General features: G+C 41.5%; 1 protein-coding gene across 5 annotated transcripts in view; it reads right to left on the reverse strand.

Annotated features, from left to right (window-relative positions):
* The window catches only part of NR6A1 (nuclear receptor subfamily 6 group A member 1), a 260373-nt gene that overhangs the window by 31528 nt on the left and 214235 nt on the right, over positions 1–14610 (reverse strand). For all 5 annotated transcript variants that reach the window (XM_054501532.2, XM_054501535.2, XM_054501537.2 and 2 more), the window contains one exon: positions 5601–5843. In XM_054501532.2, coding sequence (XP_054357507.1) covers positions 5601–5843 — 243 coding nt within the window. The remainder of the gene's footprint in view (positions 1–5600; positions 5844–14610) is intronic.

A 14610-nucleotide genomic window follows, 5' to 3' on the forward strand; every position in this document is an offset into this window, starting at 1 on the left:
AGACCACAGAGTTCAGGAAATTTTTTATTTTTTCACATAGTTACTTAACTAATATGAAACCCACCCCCATCACCCGCCACGAAGCTGACTGTATCCTCATTTCTCCTCTGACAATATTTTCCCCATCCCACTTCCTGCCATGGCCCTCCATCACAGTCAATCCATCTAACCAGGGAGCATCCTATCACTGCTGAGGGACCAACAGAAATGTAGGACTTGATCATGGCCCTTGAGGGGCTCATTGTCTAATAATGAGGGAAACAGATAGTGAACAGAGAAAGATAACACCAGGTGACCAGGGTTATGGCAGAAGGCATGCAAAAAAGCTGTGGAAGCACAGGAGGGTTAGCTGGTGAGGGGTGGGGTCAGAGAAGGCTTCTTAGAGGATGTTACAAATAAACGCTGAACCTTGAAGTCAGGAGTAGAAGAAGGAGTGGATGAAACCCCCTCTTCTTTCAGGCAGATGAAACCACATGTGCAAAACAGGAAACATCATTGGGTTTTTGAAGAACTAGGATGGAATGCAGATTGTGAGTGGGGAACACCAAATGGAGAAGGAAAGGGGTGAGTGGGGAACACCAAATGGAGAAGGAAAGGGGTGAGTGGGGAACACCAAATGGAGAAGGAAAGGGATCAGGTGGCTGATGCCAGTGTCAGAGGGGCCTTGAAAATCACCTTAAGGAGCCTGACTTTATCCCGAAGACTGCAAGATGGGTAAGGAACACACATGGGGGATACTAGTGCAGTAGTGGGGATGGACAGACAGGGCCCAGTCTCCATTCACCACCCTTCTTTAGATCTTCCTCATTGCTTTGCTAATGAGTTTTCTGACCAGCCAACTTTCAGGTCTGAAAAGATACTCAGTTCCATATCCAAAGATAGAGGACAACAGAGAGCTGTCTTGCACATAGGTGAAAAAGCCCCAGCCACAAATGGCAGCTGCATTTTTTTAATAGTTAATTTTTTAAATTTTGAGGTTAAGTTTAGACTTTATACAAGAGTTGCAAAAATAGTATGGAGAGTTCCCATATACCCTCCCTCCTTTTAACATTGGACATAATCATGTCTAGTCATCAAAACTAGGAAATTAACTTTGGTACAATACTATTAACCAAAGTACATACTTTATTTTGATTTCTCCAGTTGTTTCACTGATATCTTTTGTTCCAGAACACAACCCAGGGGCCCACATTGCATTTAGCTGTCATGCCTTCATAGTCTTCTCCAATCTGTGACAGCTCAGTCTTTCCCTTGTTTTTTGTGACTTTGACACTTTTCAAATGGGTATTTTGTCAGATGTCAGTTATTCTGAAGAATGTCCCTCAATATGGGCTTGTCTGTTTTCTCAGGATTAGACTGAGTGAACTTACCTCTGTGTGTGTGTATATGTGTGACCTTCTCAGTGTTTCATATCAGTGGGTATATACAATGTTGGTGTTTTATTGGTACTGTTAATCTTGATCACTTGGCTAAAGTTATGTCTGTCAGAATTCTCTAAATAAACTTACTATTTTTCCCTTTGTAATTACTATGTATTTGCAGACTATGCAAATATTGTTTCTGTTGACACTGATGCCACTTATTTAGCATCCATTAGTAAGTTTTCTTGTCGCAACTATTACTGTGGTGTTCTAATGGTGATTTTTTTTTTTTTTTTTTTTTTTTTTTTGGTCTGTCGCCCAGGGTGGAGTACAATGGCGTGATCTTGGCTTACTGCAACATCCATCTCCCAGGTTTACCTTAGCCTCCAGAGTAGCCGGGACTACAGGCACACGCCACCGTGCCAGCTAATTTTTGTATTTTTTTTGTATAGACGGGGTTTCAGCATGATGCCAAGGCTGGTCTTGAACTCCCGAGCTTAAGCAATCCACCTGCTCCGGCCTCCCAGAGTATTGGGATTACAGGCATGAACCAATATGCCCAGCCCTAATGGTGATTTTTCTATTTCCCTCATTCCTTCTACATTTATATTTATATTTTTATTTTTAGAGATGGAGTCTCACTATGTTGCCCAGGCTGGTCTTGAACTCCAGGGCTCAAGTGATCCTCTTGCCTTGGCCTCCCAAAGTGCTGGGATTACAGGTGTGAGCCACTAAGCCTGGCTTCCTTCTACATTTGTTAATCAGAATTCACTAAAAGGAAGAATGATCACTTCTCTTTATTTATTCACCTATTTCTTTTGATATGAACTCATGGATATTTTTATCCTTTGGGTTATAAACTAATCCTACAGTTATTGTTCCTCAAGTTGTTCCAGCGTTGGCCATCAGAAGCTCTTTCAGGTTGGCTTCTGTGCCCTTTGATATGCTTCCTTTCTTTTTTTAGAAAGCACTTCCTAACTTGCTGGCCCCTTAAGATGCTCCAGGATCATTTTATATTTCCCCTACCCCAGCCTTGGAATCAACTAGTTCTCCAATGAGTCCTCATTCCTTTCATTGATATTTGGAAGCCAAGATCTGGGTGCTGGGTGTACTCATTGCTCCTGGGGTATCTGCTTCTAGCCCCTCTCAGTGGCTAGAGCTTGGAAATATACATATGCACACTAACTCACCTACCCACACAAGGTATCTATGTATTTTTAAATCTATCTGAAACACGAATACATACTGATACACTGATTCCAATCTAGCACGAGGGGACTCATTCTAGCCTTCTCCTTTGCTGATTTATAACTTCTTTCTTTCTCTGATGTGAGAAACCTGACTCTCATTGTCCACAATATATTTACTTGCTGATTCTACTCTATTATACAAATGAAGTAGCGACAACATTCCTAACACATAACCTTGAGAGAAACAAATTTTACAAACTAGAGTGCTTTGTTTGTATGTAATTCTTTTTGTTTTTAGCCTTACAGTATACAGTCAAAACACTTTTCAAAGGTTAGCTCCTTTTTTCTCCAACCCCTTAAGTGTGGTTATGTGACTCATTTGTAACACCGGCTAGATTCATTTGTTATACTGTGCATTCTTTCTCTCTGCCCTGTAATCCCCAAAACATCCTAGCTGATTAAACAAATTTTCACATGTAGTAACATTTACTTTTTTGTGGTGTAAAGTTCTATGGGTTTTGACAAATGCACAGAATTATGTGTCAACCACCACAGGTCCATACAGAACATCCCTTACCCCCAAAATACTCCCATGGCAACTGCAATTTTAATCCTGCTTTCGCAGCACCAACCAGGAGGTGGCAGGGTTTCTCTCCCTGACGCAGACTTCACCAGGCAACCGGGTCTGCCTGCTCTGCGTGCAAATAGTCCTAAGGAGACAGCTAGCTCCCTGTCCCTCATACTCCGTGTGTCTTCTGACTATGGTCAGAGGGGTTATAAGGTTAAGTTTCTTCTTCCCTAAAACAGGTGAGTTTTGCTGGAAGCCTCAAAATCTCACACTCCAGCTGAATAAGCAGGAGGATTCATCAGAGACAGTAGTCAAGAAGGCAACCCATAATAACTAAGCTTTCATAAGATACTCAAAGTGAGGGCAACAAAGGGAGATGAGAGAAGTGGAGGCCAAAACCAAAACAGGGTGAGGGCAGGAAGTTGACAGACTCTTCAAGACAGCACATGTTTGGTATTGGTGGCTGGAAAAGATTTCAGTAAGAGGAAACTGACAGTGGGGAAGGGAAAAGATCTCCAAGTAGAGGAAAAAACCTGAGTACAGGCACAGCAGTGTAAGGCATCCCTGAGGCACAGTGTTCAGAAATGAGTTAGAAAGACAGGCAGGGGACAAACTTGGTAACACTTCAAATGTCCTACTATGGCATTCATCATCAGTAAACACAGGGCATTCCAACATGTTAACAGCTATGTCACATGGTAGACACGTGAAGCAGTACATTGTCCGTGTGGTTAGGTACAAGCTCTGCTTAATAACAAATTATAATTTGGTAACTATTAACTGTCAACATAACCACCCCTAAACTAACTATTGCTAAGTCATTTTACCTCCCTAAGCTGTATCTGTAAACTGGGGATAACAGTTAATAACAGGATTGTTGTATGTATTCAGTGGTAGAATATACATATGGAGGGTACACAAATAAGTGCTCAATAAATATTAGTATTTATAATAAATTATAAACCACCTAAATTTATCTAAATGCCCTTCCACATCTCTCTTACCTTTCTTCATGATGGGCAAGTTTTTAAAAGGTCCTTCTTATCTCATACACAATAAAACCAGTCTGAGTATATCTGGATGTCTGCATTCATAAAGCTACAAAACCAGTTTGAATAGTTCACTATATCTGACTAACCCCCCGATCCCTGAACACTGCTGCTATGAACCCCTAATACCTTGCTGGGTATTTTATATGTTATCATACTTAATCCTGTAGAGAACTCTGAAGGGTAAGCAACATACCATCTTAAAGGTAAGATAATTGAATATTGGAGATATAAAGCAAACTTCCTAAGATCACAGAGCTAAGAGCTAGTCTGTTTGCCTCTAGAGCCTCTCTTCTTTCTGCTGAATGACACTGCTCTATTCTACTCTCCACTCTCCATGGGAATACCACTGTAGGCTTCCGACACCGGCCCTTCTCTCTTCTGTACCTAAGCTCTCTCTGTGGGTGATTTCACCTGTGGACTAGACTTTTACTGCCACCTCTGTGCCAGCAGCTCCGTGAAGCCTGTTTGCAGGCAGGACTTTCATCTCAGTTCCCATCCTACATAACCAACCTCCTTGGTGGACATATTTACGCGTCCTTCTCAGGTATCTCAAACTCAGTATTGCCAAGGCCAACATTTTGCCCCACCCTTTTTCTTTTCTTTTCTTTTCAGAGGGTCCTATAGAGAAATCACCCTGCTTTTTAGCTTGAATTTTTTTTTTTTTTTTTTTCATTTTTTTCTCCCTGGTAAGATCATTACTCTCAATCCACATCCTCAATTTCAACTTCTGGTGCTGCTCAATATTCAGTATGTCACCAACTCCTATCAGATGAGTTTCTTCAACATCTCTCTGTGCCATTATTTCCCCTGTTCCTTCAGATCCTTCAGATTTCCTTCTAGACTCTACTAAAAACTTTCTAGGTGGCTTTTCTGTTTCCCCTGCCCCAATTCATCCTCCAAAACAGCCCTTCATATTCATCCTACTAGAACGTCAGTTCTAGTTGTTCATATTATCTCAGACTAATGGCTCTTGGAAAGCTTCCTAATAAATTCCAAACTCCTCACCAACCTAGACACAGACTTCTGAGCATGCCTAGCCTCTGAGTACACCATGGTTCTAGCAAACAAAATGATACTGCATTCAGCAATCTCCTACCTCATGCCTTTTCATCCAAAAATTTCTACTTCTGTCATCATTCCTGAAATAACTAGTGAAGTATATTAATCCCAGTTAAGACCTGATTGTTAAGTGGGTTCTTGGTCACACAGGGCTTGTGCACTCATTCCCACCTTAACATCTCACTAGTTTTCTTCCCCCCACCTAGTTTAGGAAGGTCTTATAGGCAAGAATGGTTCATTTTTGGTTATGAGTACAAACTATAAGGCCGGATATGTAGTGCAAGCTTGAGGATTAAGTAACTAAACAGCTGACACTAAAGGTAAAGTTTTGAATGCAGGATGGGCCATCAGAGCCATGAGCACCACTCACCCTTCCGGTTCATTCCCATCTGGAGGCATTTGAGCAGGCGGCAGTATTGGCACCTGTTCCTCTGCTTCCGAGACATGACACAGTTCTTGTCACGACTGCATCGATATACCCGTTTGTTGCAAATGCTCCGCTTGAAAAACCCTTTGCAGCCCTCACAGGAGATGATCCCATAGTGCAAGCCTGTAGCGCGGTCCCCACAAATGAGACAGGTTCGTTGTTCAGCCCGATCATCTGAAACAGAAACTGATCATATTCAAGTTAGAACACAGTGGAAATAATGGCTTTAAGCCTACAGTTCTTAAAGTGAGCAACTCTGCTCTGGATAGATTAAGACCACCACTATCTCCAGGCTAAAGGGCAAATAGGGGGCCCATCTTCGGATCCTTGTCCCAAGAGTAGTCCCTGTATCTATGGTTGCAGATACCACAACACAGTCTACCTAAACTCTTCCTCCTGGGTTTCATCAACACTTGGATCAGTATCTAAGACTGAAACCTAGAAAATATCTTTGACTCCTCTATCACCCTTACCCTGCTCATCTGTAACCCATCAATTCTACCCTGTAGGAGCATGGTAAGGATTACTTACCATATATATAAGGCCTAACACATGATATACAGCCAATAAATGACAGCTGTAATTGAGTTCTAACCACGCCGAGCTAAGCCGGTCAGCCAGACATCCAGCCAATAAATATTTACTGTGCAACTCTTCTATCCTGGGAACTGCTGTAAGGCACGAATACAGCAGTGAACAGAAGTCCCCGGTGAAGCTTACACTCTAGCAGAGTATCTATTCTGTGTCCAGGCCCTGTGCTAGGACATAAATAAATCATCATGATCCCCAGAGTCATGGAACTCACTGACTAGCAACGAACAAGTTACTCGAGGAGGAAATTCAGGATAGAATATAGCTCTTCACTTCCTCTTCCTTTAAACTGCATTTACTCGGGACCAAGCAACTGCTAAAGAGCAGGCACATGACAAAAAAGCACCCTGTGAACTGTGATGTGAAGCTATGCCAGCAGGTACAAGAAATCACCGGGGAAGGTTCCGATCAGAGGCCAAGACAAGAAATCAGATATTTCAACCTCACTCCTGAGTAAGAGGCAAGGTATAATAATCAAGAACATCATTATAGAGCCAGGTGTGATGGCACACACCTGTAGTCTCAGCTACTGAGGAGGCTGAAGCAGGAGGACTGCTTGAGCCTAGGAGTTTGAGGCTGCAGTGAGCTATGATTGCACCACTGCATTCCAGCCTGAGCAACGGCAAGACCATATCTCTTAAAAAACAAATAAACAAAAACAAAGGCACATCATTATACCATGAATTAGAGACCACTTATAATTAGAGAGATTCTAATTTGAACCCTAGCTCTGAAACTAGCTGGGTGAACTAGGGAAAAATTGACCTTCTTTACTTTTCTAATTCCTCTCATCTGTTAAACGGTGATGATAATAATACCTATATCCCATGGATAAAGTTCTCATTGCAGTGTGTGGGCTATAACAGACATTTGATAACTGTTAGCTATTATTTTCATTATTATTACCCCAGCAGGTACACATTTAATGTGCTAATGGCATTCCTGAAAGGAAAAGCTTTCGAAGGCAATGTTAACGGAGGGTCATGGTAGTATATATAGGAGGGATGCAGAGAAAGGAGGCGGCTTGCATTTCTGGAGCCCTTAATATATGCCAACTTCAAGATGAGTCTTTATGATTGCCATCTATAGTAAGCAGAATAACTGCGACCCATAGATATCAGGTCCTAATCCTTGGAACCTGTAAAACGCTACCTTATAAAGGAAAAAGGGTATTTGTAGATGTGATTAAATTAAGAATCTTGCGTTAGGGCGTTATTCTGAATTATATGGGTGGGCCCGAAATACAATCACAAGTGGGCCCGAAATACAATCACAAGTGTCTTCGTAAGACAGAGGCAGAGGGAGATCTGATAAAGATAGCAGAGAAGAAGAAACGCATAACATGCAAAAGGGAAGATGATACGAAGACAGAGGCAGAAACTGTCCACCAACCAAGGAATGACGGCAGTCACCAGAAGTTGGAAAAGGCAAGGAACCGATTCTCCCCTAGAGCTTCTGAAAGGAGTGTGGCTCTGCAAACACCTTCATTTCAGCCCAGGGATACTGAATTTTTTTTTTTTTTTTTTTTGAGAGGGAGTCTTGCTCTGTCGCCCAGGCTGGAGTGCAGTGGCTCAATCTCGGTTCACTGCAACCTCCGCCTCCTAGGTTCAAGCAATTCTCCTGCCTCAGCCTCCCAAGTAGCTGGGATTACAGGTGCCTGCCACCATGCCCTGCTAATTTTTGTATTTTTAGTAGAGATGCGGTTCTACCATCTTGGCCAGGCTGGACTTGAATTCCTGACCTCAAGTGATCTGCACACCTTGGCCTCCTGAAGTGCTGGGATTAGAGGTGTGAGCCACCACGCCCGGCCTGATTTTGGATTTATGGCTTCTCTTCCAGTAAGAGAGTAAATTTTTGTTGTTTTAAGGCACTGAGTTTGTGGTAATTTGTTATAGCAGCACAGGAAACTAATATACCTTTTTTTTTTTTCGCAAACAGGGAAACAGGCAATATTAAGACTTGTCCCAAGTCAGCTGGCAAACAGCAGGTACTCAGAGACAAGTACATATATGAGATTATACAACCAGGGAAATGGAGAACGACAGATATGGAAAGACTGCCTAGGTTCTTGAGGACTCTACAGTTCTTGGTTACAGACTTTTCTAAGGCTTGGATACACTTCCTTTGAGAAAATAGCACAGTGACAAATTGACATAACCATGTTATTGTAATACAATCCTCCTTTTTTCTTTTTTTGAGACGGAGTCTCACTCTGTAGCCCAGGCTGGAGTGCAGTAGCGCAATCTTGGCTCACTGTAACCTCTGCCTCCCAGGTCCCGGTTCAAGTAATGCTCCTGCCTCAGCCTCCTGAGTAGCTGGGATTACAGGAATGCGCCACCATGCCTGGCTAATTTTTGTATTTTCAGTAGAGATGCAGTTTCACTATGTTGGCCAGGCTGGTCTTGAACTCCTGACCTCGTGATCCACCCACCTCGGCCTCCCAAAATTCTGGGATTACAGGAGTGGGCCACCGCGCCCAGCCAATCCTCCTTCTTTTCTTTCTTAAGCTAACTTAAGTGAGTTTCTGTTGTTTGCAAAACAAACAAAATACAAAAAGCCCTATTAAGAAAAAAAAAGATACCCTATAAAAATGGCCCTGGTGTAATCAGTATTCCTTTTATTTTCCTTTTGAAAACATAAAGAAAGCTCAAGGTAAACACTACAGAAAAGTTACAATAGCAAATTTTAAAAATTAAAACAGGTAAGGCCAAACAGGCAAAATGAATAGCATAAAAATAGCACCTACTATGTTTGAGATGGGATTTCCTAGAGCGCTGAAAAGGCCTGGAAATGGAACATGGAACACTGTTGGGAAACCATGATTGGCCATGGAAGAATCTAAATTTTCTAATTTTAAAACCTTCAGTGTTCTTTTAGATATGACTATAATGTAAACCAGAGCCTTATTAGAATAGACTTAAAAATAGTTATAATGAGTATATCCACAAGGACACACCTTCCTTTCTTCACTGCTATGATTTCACTGAACACCCACCCCAACTAGGTAGGCTTTACTTCACTGACTCATGTAATCCTCAAAACCCCATAAATAGGTGAGTACAATTGTTATCACCCTTTTGTAAATGATTAAGTGGAAGCTCCAAAATGGTTAAACAATTTGTCCACCTAGAAAGTGGCTGACCCTGAACCACCAATATCAGAACTGGAGTTCAATAACCTCTTCATAAAGCATTCCTATGGCATTCTGTGCAGCATCTGGAGCCACAGCAAAGAACCCACAGAATGACAATCAAATATAGACCTGTTAAGAACCTGCTCATGTCTTGTAACACTGCTTGCTTTTCTCATGATAGTTTTTAAAGGCCACACTGAGATCAAAGACTAAAGGGCCATATTTCTTTAAGGAGCCTGGAGTCCTAGGACTGCTTCTCTGTCTGGCTACAGCTATTCTTACTGCCTGCCATGTTCTGTTTCTTCAAAAAATGGTCTATGCCATGGATGAAGAACTAATTCAAATGGGAGTTTCTCAATGGTACAAAAGAAAGGCTCACTCCAGATCAATCTAGTAGCCCTTCAAAGAAGCATTTGGAAAACTTCTCTCCCAGTATGTGAAAAATAACAACAGAATCAGCTATTGTTAACTGACCACTTAGGTGCTATGCTCTGGCCAAGCACTTAACATACACTGCTGTGCTGAATAATCACAATTATTCCTAAACGAGGTGCCCTCAACATTTTGCAGAGAGGAAATGGAGGCCCATGAGGTGCTATCACTCCCTAATAGTCATCCAGCTAGTAAGGGAAGGCTGGAAGGCTCGAAAGTCTATGTTCCTAACCATTACATTCTTTGGCCACAGCAAGGCAAATCTATACATTCTACATGCACGTAAGTCAGTCCCTTCCCCACTGAAAACCAATCAACAAACCACCCAACCAACCAAACAACCAAAAAAGCCAGGGTCCCCCTTTGTAAATGAACAAACTGAAGCAAATGCCCCTAATTGTGCCTGGCCAGATGTCAGATAAAGATTTCTGCACCTCCTATTGCAAAGGATTTGAAGTGTATTTATAGCATGTTTACATTCATTATCTTGCTGGTACCAGGCCAAAGCAAGGGTTATTCTTATCTTATAGATAAGGCAAAAAACATTCAATGAGCACCAACTGTGTACCATGCAATGTGCAAGAAGTTTTTACATACACTATTCACCACAGTAACTTCGAGACATATTATTTCTATATTACTGAATCTGGAATCTTAAGAGTTAGAAAAGGCCTTAGAAATTGCCCTGAACAGATCTTTACCTGAGGCATGAATTCCCTCCACAATGTTCCAAGACAAAGAGTTGCCCCATACTCTTACTTGCACATCTCTAGTGACTCAATAAGGCACTTCATTCCATTCATTCTACTTTTAGACAGTTATAATGGGTTCAAAGGCTTTTCTTTACATGGAGCCAAATCTGAAGCTTCCCCCACTGCCCTGAATAATGTGTTCATGGGTAAAAAATTAATGTACAATCTAACCTAGCTCATATATAAACCATTTAGAGATTTAAAGATAATAACGGAGTTTTCAGGCTGGGTGTAGTGGCTCACGCCTGTAATCCCAGCACTTTGGGAGGCCAAGGAGGGTAGATCACCTGAGGTCAGGAGTTTGAGACCCGCCTGGCCAACATGGCAAAACCCCATCTCTACTAAAAATACAAAAAATTAGCCGGGCATGGTGGCACATGCCTGTAATCCCATCTACTGGGGAGGCTGAGGCAGGAGAATCACTTAAACCCGGAACACAGAGGTTGCAGTGAGCCAAGATCGTGCCACTGAACTCCAGCCTGGGCGACAGAACGAGACTCCGTCAAAAAAGAAAATAATAATAATAATAATGGAGTGTCCAACTGTGATTTTTTTCCTTCTCATTTCTTAGTCTTAATGAATTATATAGTATCAAAATCCCTCTTAAAACAAAGTATCCAGAACTGAATGATTTTTCTTAATATCATTTAAGATTGAATTAATTTTGCTTCTATGTTTCTGCAGCTAGCAACACCAGTAAGTACATACATTTTACCATGACTGAATCTCTGTGGCATGCCACACATTTTATAATGGGAAAAACTGGTGCTGAAAGAGTAAGTAATCTTGGTTACACAACCAATCAGGAGTGGAGCTGGAATTGCAATTCAAGATCTTCCAATTCTAAGACTGCTGTATTTTCAATCCTCCCTGCCACCTCCTACTCAACCACACACATATTTAATTCACATCTGTTTCACAGGCACCTAAAATCTGAAGTATTTGACACACATACCATTAACCAGTATCTTTCTTATTCCATTCTTGGGAAGTAGAATGTTGAACCCAAGGGTAGGACTTTACATTTGCCCTTGATTCATTTTATCTTTATATAATAAATTCTGCCTGTCATTCTGGTCTATTGAAATCTTTGGGGATCTGGGTCCTGCCACCTAGTATATTATTTCTTCCATCTCCTTCTTGTCTACATGTGTGGTCGGTGTTACATTATTTTCATTTCTATCCTTAAAACAGTATTAAACAGAATGTGGCCTTCTGGCAAAACACTGAAGTCCTTTCTCTAATCTGACTTAACCATTAGCATCCTGGAAATAGTTATTCAATTGGTTTTGTCTTTTATTTTTTCCTTTTTGAGATGGAGTTTCACTCTTGTCGCCCAGGCTGGAGTGCAATGGCCCAATCTTGGCTCACTGCAACCTTCGCCTCCCAGGTTAAAGTGATTCTCCTGCCTCAGCCTCCCAAGTAGCTGGGATTACAGGTGTGTGCCACCATGCCCGGCTAATTTTTGTATTTTTAGTAGAGACAGGGTTTCACCATGTTGGCCAGGCTGGTCTCAAACTCCTGACCTCAGGTGATCCACCCGCCTCAGCCTCTCAGAGTGCTGGGATTACAGGCAGGAGTCACTGTGCTTGCCCCCAAGACAATTTTTAACAAACTTTAAACTTTAATTGATGAGACTGGGATTAGGTGAACACACATACATTGCAATCAAGGGGACAGGCTTGGGTGGCAATGTAGAGTTGATCTCAGGGCCCATGGCAAGGTAAGCCTCAACTTGTGGATAGAAAAGAAAATGACAGGCTGAGCACCGTAGTCCCAGCACTTTGGGAGACTGAGCACTTAGATGTACCTCAGTTTCTCTTCTATAGAATGTGGATAATATTATATTATATTAAATTATATTAATAATTTTTTAAAAGAACTGCTGTGAGACCGGGCACAGTGGCTCATGCCTGTGATCCCAGCACTTTGGGAGGCCAAAGTGGGTGGATCACTCAAGTGCCCAGGAGTTCAAGACCAGCCTGGGCAACATGGCAAAACCCTGTCTCTACAAAACATACAAAAAATTAGCCAGGCGTGGTGGTGCGCCTATAGTCCCAGCTACCCAGGAGGAGGCTGAGGTAGGAGTATCACCTGAGCCCAGGTGGTCAAAGATGCAGTGAGCTGTGATCATGCCACTGCACTCCAGCCTAGGGGGCGGCGGAATGAGATCCCATTTCTAAAAACAAAACAAAAAAAAACAACTATTTGAGAATCAATAAGGCAATAGATTACCCATAAATGACACAGAGCTCTAGCTTCCTCATAGTCTGTAATAGAATAAAGTAGCTTTGCAAAGTGTAAGTGTTAGACAAAATTGTTGCTTAATAATAAGTTTTTCTTTTTTTAATCTAAAAGACAAAAAAATTGGTGGGACACGGTGGCTCACACCTGTAATCCCAACACTTTGGGAGGCCGAGGTGGGCAGACTACTTGAGGTCAGGATTTCCAGACCAGCTTGGCCATTATGGTGAAACCCTGTCTCTACTAAAAATACAAAAATCAGCCAGGCATGGTGGTATGCGCCTGTAATCCCAGCTACTCAGGAGGCTGAGGCAGAAAAATTGCTTGAACCCAGGAGGTGGAGGTTGCAGTGAGCCAAGATTGCACCACTGCACTCCAGCCTGGGTGACAGAGTGAGACTCCGTCTCAAAAAAAAAGTAAATAAATAAAAACAAAAAACTTAAAAAAATGTTATTAGCCCCAGTCAGCCTGGTGGCAGGGGAAATTAATGACAGATTTTCTAGAGGAAGTGAATTCTGAAGTACAACTACCAGTTAGACAACTGAAGGTGGAAGAGTGGGTATGGACAAAGAAACAATTGGCATATAAAGTCATGTCTTAAATTTGGTGCTGGAAAACTCCTCTCTAACTTGGGTTTCCTCTGAGAAGAATCTCATTCCTCTCTAAAAGAGCTGATATAGTTCACTAAGTTTCAGCAAGACTATCAAGAAAGCTGCACAGAAGTAGCCACAAATATAATATCAGGCTATGTTTTACCCCTTTGTATGTAAAAGTCATGATCTGCCCACAATTTTATTCCTGCAAAATATTCTATATATTGCTGGTTACCATAACTAAACACAAGCATTATTAGAAAAAAGGTAACATGCTTGGTCTTTGCTATAGACTTTCAAACCTTAGGTTCAATGTAAAGTGTGTTTTTTTTTTTTTTTTTGATACAGGGTTCATTATGTCACCCAGGCTGGAGTGCAGTGGCTATTCACAGTTGCAATCATAGCACTCTGCAGCCTTGAACGCCTGACCTCAAATGACCCTCACGCCTCGCCTCCCGAGTAGCTGGGACTACAGGCATGCACAACTGCACCTGGCAAGAGTTTTTTGTTTTTAAGTCAGAGATTATTCTAGCATAGGTAAAAGAACTGTCATATTAAATTGCATTTCTTAAACTCCTGCTGATAAATAAGAGCAGATTCAGAGCTCAGTTAGGGTCTCTGTGGACACATATTTTCAGAGGCAAAAATGTCAAATTCAAAGGAAACAAAATGATAAATAAAGCTGCTGATATGGTTGGCCTGGAAGATTAGTAACAATCTGAACCAGCTACAGAATTCTAGCAACATCTCTTCAGAGCACCATTGACACGTGTCTGCTGAAATAAATGGATATGCCCATCTCCACATCATTTAGCAAGAACAAAAAATAAATGAGGATAAAGAGATTTATAAAGGAATCTAGTCATCGATCTGACCAGAGTTGTACAATTTGGGGTCTTGTTTTACAAACCTGCAGGACTTCTCAGTTACACCTAACCAAGGTTCCGCTGCAGGTAGGTTTTGATTAAAGATGTTAACAGTAAAATCTGGCACAATAAATGCTATAGAGAAGATACACAATTTGTTGAATGAATGAATGAGCAATAAATGAACAAATGGTATGGCTGGTGCAATGTTTCCCAAATTACAAGTCATAACCCACAGTATCATGTTTGGAAAAAAATGAAATGAAAAATATCAAAGTGCATCATATGTAGCAAGAAAGGGTAAAATTCCGTGAAACTTGAGTTTCAATTAAAGTGTGTGCA

This window comes from Pongo pygmaeus, chromosome 13 (genome assembly GCF_028885625.2).
Source record: "Pongo pygmaeus isolate AG05252 chromosome 13, NHGRI_mPonPyg2-v2.0_pri, whole genome shotgun sequence".
NCBI lineage: Eukaryota > Metazoa > Chordata > Mammalia > Primates > Hominidae > Pongo > Pongo pygmaeus.